The 9,339-nt window shown below is 36.2% G+C and overlaps 1 protein-coding gene across 1 annotated transcript in view; it reads left to right on the top strand.

Moving 5' to 3' along the window:
- The first annotated feature begins 748 nt into the window (after positions 1-748).
- Stacl (SH3 and cysteine-rich domain-containing protein) overlaps positions 749-9,339 on the top strand; it is a 42,633-nt gene continuing 34,042 nt past the window's right edge. Inside the window, exon 1 of the mRNA XM_089598282.1 lies at positions 749-1,009. Within this exon, the coding sequence (XP_089454408.1) occupies positions 889-1,009 (121 nt within the window). The 5' untranslated portion in view covers positions 749-888. The remainder of the gene's footprint in view (positions 1,010-9,339) is intronic.

The following is a 9,339-nucleotide window of genomic DNA, read 5'->3' as shown; positions in this document are numbered from 1 at the left end:
CTTGGAATATTGACTCAAGCGCTTCAGGCATACTTTAAATCTTTTGCGGCAGTTAGCTTGTTTTCACCACATACTTGAAATTCTCCCCACACAACAACGAGAGACTGACAACGTGTGTGAGTCTTGATGAAAAATATTAAAGTCGTTCAAGAATTTCTAAGACTTTGAAATCTACGATTAAGTTATAAAGTCCCAAATTTTCGCAATAATTTTCAAATAATTTTCAACGACGGAAAGTTGGTCAATGATTTTCGATGATACTTTCTCAGTTTTGGAAAAGGGTGCTATCTCAATGATCCATGATACTGAAAAATTTTACCGTTTTTTTACAAAGTAGAAATTCCTTTTTTTCATGGAACTACGTATGATGGTACCTTTTATATTCGCAAAAAGCCTATAACTGTTACTATTTTCAACGCAAAATTAAGACAATACCTTCTTAAGCGTAAATTTGAAGCAACACCTGACTCCTTCCGAGTGACAGGTAGGAAACTTATAAATATTTAAAAAAATCTTGAAGACTTAAAATACTTGAAACGACTCCAAGCCAATGAAAAATGATTCCTGAAATAAATTTTCATTAATTTTCACAAGTCGTTACCTGTTGTAAGGACGGATGCGCCAAATCTCTTATTCCTAAAAGCCCACGATCGATAGCTGGCACGCGTTACGAACCCGAGAAGTAGTGAGAGACATCAGCGAGCAAAGTGCTCATTTTTTTTTCCCCCAACAGCCCGAGAAACACAAATTCGTCCTACGAACAGTAGCGGAAGAAAAAAGAGGAGGAGAAACGAAGTATAAAACAGCAAAGTGGATAAATCGATCGCCAGCGTGGAGCTGCAACAGCAGAGGCAGCGGAGCGAGTGGGGTGCCGTGAGGCGGGCTATTATGCAAAACAACCGGAACCTGCTCGACGAGGGTGGCAACCCTCTGAAGGAGCTGACCCACGCGAACCTGAACGAGCCGCTCAAGCAGCACAATGCCAACGCAGTCAAGCTCGTGCAGACCGGTGAGTGTCGCCAAACCCTGTACTATCTGCCATTCGACACTACACTCGTTTATGCCACTACTGCTCTGTGTGTGTGTGTGTGCGTGTGTATGAGACAGGTACCTGTAGCGGTGCCCCGACATGTGGAAGCACAGGTGAAACGTGTATTGATTGCTAGTGGTTCGAGAGAACCGAGTGGGCGTGCGGTTCTTGAACTTTTGCGAACGCCGAACTCGTAATGATCGAGCCCTCGTGGATAATGATTGAGGCCTCGAGTGCTTCGGGGTGGCCGGGCAAATTGAGCGGTTGAGTTTATTTGGGGTTGAAATGACGTTCAAGGACTTGGGTTTCAAAACTGTAGATGCGCTTGTGTAACTAACATATTATCGCCTTTTTTATTCGATGATCCTTTGTGTATGTATTGATTTTCCCTATGGTTTGTTGCATCAAAAAAGTTGACAGCTCCATAATTTGCAAGAGAACGTAGAAATGCTAAATCTACAATTGATTTTTTTGCAGTTTAAACCCAATAATTATCGTAGTAGTCCATTTACCTGGTGTTTCGTACATGTAATTCTGTAGTTCTGGTAAATAGCATTGGATGACTTAATATTTATAATCAATAATTGTAATTCAGAAATTTTCAAAACAATTTTACTATCCAAATAAAGCCATGCTGGAGTGGAATTTTCTTAAGATGAAAAAAATTGAACTGTAAGATTTCAGGGTAAATTAATCAATGACGTAACTATTTCCACAGTTACAATGATTTCTTTCGTCACAAAATCAATAACAAAGTGATCAAATCTGTTTTCTTAACTACGTTTCATTGATTACTTTGCACATTTTTACAACTCAATTTATTTATGACATACAATGCATGTAGCTCAAAATGTCTTGGTTACTGTTGTCTTCATCTGTTTAAACTGATGTATACGTTTGAACAGCATTTATTACTTCTGGGTACAGAAATATAAATTAAAACAGTAAGGGTTAATATTTTGCCTTGGATATTGTTTTTAGTCACTACCTCCAACTCCCCCAGTTGAGATTGCTGTTGCAAAAATAATATTCTTCGCAAGGTTTCTGTTTATGAAAACTTTTGTGGAAGAAACTTTATTCAGGACGCGAAAAAAAACATCATTATACGTATGCACTGACCAGACTCGGATTTTGTTTTTGCGCAACCTGAGAAAACTTCTTCAATAATAACAAAGCTGAGCATTGATCCAGGCTTCTTGCAAAATGAGTCGTGAAACTAGGCCATTCTATGGTGTCGCTGGTCTATAAACAGGAACAAAAAAGAAAGCTTTTTCTTTTAATATTTTGTTATGTTAAAAAAAGGTATAACTCCTTTGTTGGTCCAGATTCCATCTAAAATAATAATGAGCCTATTATTTTTAACAGTAATAAGAAAAAAATGGTCAGTCGAATGTGAGATACTTTGATGCATGTTCTTTTGAGTAACTTATCATGTTAAATTCTTATTCTAAACTATCTCCAGATATATAACAGCTACTATGAAAAAATATCAATACCAGTTTCATTAAATGATTGTTCTTTGCTATTCACAACTGATGTAGTGACGTTTTCTCACCAGACATATTATAATACAACACCTAATAGCAGTTTATACACGTATATATATGAATAAGTAATATGTATCTATATATAGTCAGCCAAAATATTTATTTTGAATAGTTCTTATGTTACTTATTTCACTACAATATGAACAATTACTATAGTGTCATTTCCTTACCGGATACCATATAATACAGTACTTTAAAATAGCAGTTGCATACGTGTATACACATGAATAAGTAGTAAGTGCCTACGTATAGTCAGACAAAACATTCATCTTCAATAGTTCTTATGTTACTTACTTCACTACGATATGAACAATTATTATGTAGTACCATTTTCTCACCATATAATACAATACGTATTCGTTAATACGTGTATAACAAGTATTGAACTTTTAACAAAATGATGGTTTCGAAAAACTGCTGAGTATCTGTTAGAGAAGGCATAGCGTTCAAAACATTATATTTGTGCTTACACACCTAAAGATATTTTATTGTTTTTAATACTTTTATAATAAGTAGTATGTGTCTACATACGGTCAGACAAAGCACTTATTTTAAATAAAGTAAATGCTTTGTCTGACCATACATAGATACATACTACTTATGATAAAACTATGCCATTAGTTTTTTTCTGTACGTGTTATTTAGTAAAAACTGGTTTTATAACTTTTTAAAGGTTGAACAAGCTGTAAGCCTTATACTAATATCAAGGTGGTTCGATTTCGAGTACACGTTTTTACGATTATTAAAACCATCTTCTGATCCAAGTTTTAAAACAAGCTCATGGGAAACTATTTTAAAAAAGCGCTTAAAGCGCACCCAACCCTTTTAGTAGCCATCTGAAAAACTTATTACCTTAACAGACGTGCTCTTTCCAGCGAATTCGCTTTTCAGCCGCTAATTTTTCAGTCACGTGCGAATATTGCAGTAGCCAGCGAATCCTCACCAAAACTCTGCAACAACTACGAAGTCTAGCCAACATTGCTCGCTTACTCGTTATAAAATTCATTGCGTACAGCTCCGGAGTTTGCAGTATACTCTCTTTTCGCCATACGTCGAGTACTTTTAAATTATTTGCAGGGCAAATTTAATGAGATATCCATTCTGACCTCCTCCCTCTGCTGACCCTTGCTTTCTTGAAGTCTCAAGAATTCCCCACGGTGATTGTGTTAGTTTGTGCATTATACCTCTCATTGGAGCTTTCCTGAGGCCCCACTGTGATTAAGGTAATTTAAAGTTGCCCGAGTGTAATTGGCACGGCTTCTTCTTTTTCTTGCAACTAATCGTCTTTTTATCTTTTTCTTCCTCTACTTTTTCCGTCGTTGAGGGAAGAAGAAAATAAAGGAAAGGGAAGATTACTCTGGCCACCTCCACTTTTTTCTGCCTCTCGATTTGATTTCTTTGCTTGCACACGTTCTTGTCAGTTTTCATCGCCTTATTTTCCAGCTTGTGGTAACCCTCGAATTTTTTTTCAAATATGATTCAAATGATTTTAAACCAGGACTTTAACATTTTTTTTAATTTTTTTTTTTTAATATTTTAAACGCATTTAATCATATTTTTATTTGACATTTTATTTTGATTAAGATAAATTAAATTAAAAATGCGTCATTTAAGTTTATTACCAATTATTTTATGTGCTTTCAGTTAAAATTGGAAAAGTGGGAAGTAACAAAATAACTTTTCATAAGCCCCTAATTCTAAATGAAGTATAAAACTGGTATGAAAAAAATTTTTTTCAATCAGCATAATCTTCTATACAAAGCTTTGTATTGGTCACAGATAAAACTGTGATAAATAAAAAGGTTTGGAAATTTTCCGTTGGAAGGGTTTTTAATCTGCAACAACCCTAATACGGACCAAAATAAGTTGAATAAGGACTCTACAGGCTTAAATACCTAGAGGTATAGCGCTTATTACAAATACATTACTGGTTGTAGTCATACGTTCAACAGACTCTATTTAACGAGCTATTTACCATTCCTCCTACAAACGTGAAAAAACCTGTTTGCAATTAAATTTCACTGTGAAACTATTACTTATATCGTAAATATGTACACATGTTATGAACCTTTCAATTTTTTCCATTATTATCAATCAATATTAGCTCCTAAAATTCAATCGTTTACTAATAGATGCTATAAGAACTGCCATGGTAAGGAATTGAGATTTTTTATTAGACTTTTTCTACAGGTTTTGTGTATTAAAGTTAATTTTTTTAAGTATATGGCATTGGAATCCTTACAATGCATTGCAAAGAATTGCTCGTAATTGTACAATATTATTGTATTTTATGTAATAAAATGTGATGCTATTCAACTAAATCTAGACTCAGAATAATATCCCTTCAGATTGTCTTTTAAAGTATACCTATTAGAGAATTTATTAATTCACTTAGAAATACAAAATTTAATTATTAATAATGCAATACAAAATAAAAAAAAAAAAGGTTTTCAATTTAATACTCTGACCTTTGGCAAATTAACCCATATGCACAAATAGCCATGCAGATGGACCCTTAAGTGGATTACACCAACTTTACTTGGCTCATCGCTAAAAGCGCTTTACACAGAAAAAATTGAATTGTCACCTATTATACATTACACGCACGATCATGAAGCATCACAGTAAAAAAAATCTTTAAATATTATGAAAATTAATGAACATTGATTTATAATCCTGTACACGTGAATATTGGTGAATTCTTAAGTTTTGTCTTTCATTGCTTATAATGATAAACAAAAAGCATGAAAAAAGGGCTAAAAGCGTTATAATTCATTAAGTAAATATAAACTGCATCAGTTTAATGGATTTTTGTAAGGGCTAATATATTTAAATTTTGTAAGACTGTAGATGGAAATTAAAAGACATCTTCAATGCTTCAAAAACACTTTCAGATAAAAACAACACTGATTTGAAACGCATAAAACCAACGGAGAATAAAACGCGCTCGTTTAACCAAATTCCGAGTCACTTTGAGGGTATTAAAATGCTCACTGGAAACTCGTCCACGAAATAAAAGCCAGAAAAAGAGGATGGCACAAAAAAAAAAAAAAAAAAAAAAAACTGGACTGGGAGGTGGGAAAAAGAGAGGCAAAGTGGTGTAAGCTCGGTGTTCCAAAATAATGAATTGACAAATGGCCTCGCAATCGGCTGCGCTCGTTCTCGTAACGTGCACTGGAAGCTGTTATACGTGTGTGTATGTATACGCGGCACGTAGCTCCGAAGCGGCAGGATTAATAGCTTTTTTGACCCCTCGAAGAACTCTCTGGGGAAAATTAACATCCCCGCGCGTGGTAGTCCTCGTATCGTCCGATAGCTCGGTTGGACAGCGGGTACACACCTACATGTGACTTATTACTTTTGCCCACTTGACTAGTTCCACGATGCCGAATACCATCCTGTACTGTAAAAGGCGCAGAGGAACTTGGCTTTTTACACTTGCTTTAGTTGTACAGTTAACTACATGGATTAAGATACTTTACTTGTTTGGTTTATTAATTCTGTTTCCGATGCACCAATGACATTTGCAGTTTCTTTATTACTCTCTTCAAATGTCGGAACAAACGATTAAAAACGTGACTTAGGTCCATACTTTGTTGACATAAAAATTAAAAACCAAGTTATTCTTTCTTTTTAAGCTAAGTACAAAAGAGTTAAAACATTATCATTTGTTTGGAGATTCTCAGTTTTTGGTCAAAGAATGTACAAGATGGCAAAATTTATTTCATGTCCATGACATTATTACTCAACCAGTGAATACATTCTAACAATCTTTTGGTTTTGAAGTAACTGATTGCGGTATCGTTTTTGAAGATGGTAAAATAACAAACCATTGCACAAAAAATCTTATGATTTATTAATTTCGTACTCAAGTATGAAAAACTTTAAGAGCTAGCTTGAGCTCTCTAACACTTTTTTCACTACAAATTCACATTTCTATACAAAAGAAGTTACGACCAACAATTTCCCAGCCATAAGGATTTTTAAAAAGCAATATATCGTTTTTGATTCGATTTTCGTGATTTGCATTTATCAATATCAAAACGTGACTAATCGATTTGTACAAGAACGAAGCTCTACCATCGATAAAAATGACAGAGTATGGAATATTCAAAACTACGTTGACTTTCGCAAGTCCCTTCAACGACACAATAATTCTTCATATTTCGTACTTAATTAAATATTATTTTACGGTACACAAAACAATAACTCACATTTCATGTTTCCACTTCAGCTCTAATAAAACTTTTATGGTAATTCTGTAGCCATCCTAAAAAAAAGACAATTTGTTCTCTCCTCTGTATCGAAAACAAAGTCCGATTGCCATTAATGGGATATTAGTCATTGTCTCCAAAAAGCAATAATCCACCAAATTCATAAGAGAGATCTCTCTCACCCTGCGTCAAACGATCATTCTTCCTGGATCATAGCCATACACGTCCCAAGGATCAGCAATTCACAACTACTCATTACACGCATTGAAATAACGTCCCTCCAATAGCTCGAAAAGTAATTAACCAATCGATCGGCGCTCGAACAAAGTTAGCGTGGAGTTGGACAGGTAATTACCGGGTAGCCGGTTCGGTGCACGGGCCAATACAGCGCAACCAGTCGGGTCGAGTCGCGCGTTGGAACGAAAACAGGTGTGCAGCGTTAAATAAGTTGCGCCAGTCATCCCAGCAGAGAGAGAGCATCAAACATTACCCATCAACTTGCATGGATCCATCCGAGTCCAATCGAACACCTGTAGGGCTACATCCTTCTGGGGCTCCTCGCAGGTTGTATATCATCGTATAAATAAAAGAAGGAGCCTGCGGTTGCCATGGCAACCGACTCGTAACCGCGCGCGCGTTCCACCTCTTCTCCACCAGCCTGCCGGTGTATTGATTCCTCACCCCACCTGAATTCAGGTCAGCCCCTGTGTCCTGACTAAAGGCCTGCGACTACACTGCTCTCTCTCTCTCTCTCTCTACCACCCACCCCTGCACCCCTTCTTTTCCGCATTTCATACCCATACGCGTGTTTGTTCCTCCTTTTGTTTTCTCTCCTCTTTGCCATGTTTCGGCTTTGCTGGCTCGGTTTCAACTGCTTCCGACCCATTAAACTCTCCTCCTCCTCCTACTCTTTTTTTTTTTTTGTGCCGTCCAATGAAGCCATCTAGTTTACAGGGTTACTTGAGTGATGTTCCTGTACGGACATATCACAGTACCACAATTTATCCTGGACGAATCGTGAATATCCATCCTCATTGTTGAGGTGGGAAGGGAAGAATGCAAGTCTCCCTATGGTAAGGTGTGCCATGATTTGTCAACGTGTCCATCATTTTTATCAAATCCCTGTGAAAGAGTTACAAGTAACCTGAAACAATGCGAATTTCCGACAACAGGTGTCTGAAAGAGGCCAGCAATAGAGAAGCAGCTGGGGGATTTTCATTAGGTTTGTAGCACGTTTTAGTAAGTACTTTTACGTCCATAATTCATTTAAAAAAGCATATCGATGCACTTATAGAGCTAATTATTCATGTGTTCGGTGAACGTTAAAATCGTTGATGAGCTGGAGTGCAGCGTGCTTTAATGATTTCTGAGTATTTCTGGGTAACAGGTAGAAAGTATACAAGGATTATTAGCCGATTAAATTATCCATTGAAAATACAAACAGTTATCTGAGTATGTATATAGGGTAGATGGACCAATTATCGAGGGTTTCAGTTAGAACTAATTAACAGAGCGAGATTAATACGAAAATTTCGATTTATTATAGGTTGGTATACTCATAGACTCAATTTATCGTTAAAGATATTCTTATAACAGCAAAATCTTCATTATTCACATAATTATAACTCGAACCTTCGATAATACAGCGATAGGGTTCAGTCATCTACCTCTAGTGTTTTTACGTAGAAACTTGGGAAACAGTAATATTCGAATCCAGCCAGGATCTTTCGTTTCAATCCCAATGTGCCATGTTAACTTGTATGAAAGCTTTTGTACATTCGTGTACAACAAAACAGAGCTTTTTCCAATTAAGGAATAAATGCCGAGCTATAAGGAGTGAGCTCATACTCCTGATGAGCATAAACGTACTGACTATATATATGTAACGCTCGTTCATTACAGCTTCTTTCTTGTACTTTATAGCTACGCCTAATGTCAGAACCCTCTGGGCTGTAGGTATAACATTATGAAAGGAAACTTACTTAACAAGACCACAGTGCCTACATAAACCTCATTGTTCCAGCATAACTTGAATGGTATCGATCACTTTTGTTTTACAATTGTTTTGGTGAAAGAAGGGGGAATCTCCGTAATACAAAGGGGGGCAAGTGGGCCCTCTTACATAAAAGGGTTCAACTCAGTTAGAACCAAATAAAGAGACTCTTTAGTCTTCACAACAACAAGAGGACACATTAGCTTTTATTTAGTTGCATGTTTACGTAATAAATGAGCTATTTCCTTTCATCCTGAAAATTTTAGCTGAATCATGTAAAGGGAGATTTTTGAGAGGTTACCTATTACGTACAATCTGAATTGTAAATGTTAGTGAAGAGGGTCTATATTGAGAACCATTAAATACGCGGGCTTTCGGACGCGTACACTACTACAACAAAATGTAAAAAATGTATGAAAGAAAGTGTCATAAAACTTTTGAAGGCATTAACTGGGGACAAAGTGCAGAAAATTGCCTGCGAAGGAGGCGAAAGTAGAAGTTGAAAGAGGTGTGGAAAGAACTTTGAACCTACTATCATTATGAATTCGACGCGCA

This window comes from Copidosoma floridanum, unplaced genomic scaffold, assembly GCF_036245765.1.
Source record: "Copidosoma floridanum isolate Cflo_tuat_1 unplaced genomic scaffold, Cflo_Japanese_pri ptg000006l, whole genome shotgun sequence".
In the NCBI taxonomy this organism is placed as follows: domain Eukaryota; kingdom Metazoa; phylum Arthropoda; class Insecta; order Hymenoptera; family Encyrtidae; genus Copidosoma; species Copidosoma floridanum.
This window is presented reverse-complemented; position numbering and strand designations above follow the sequence as displayed.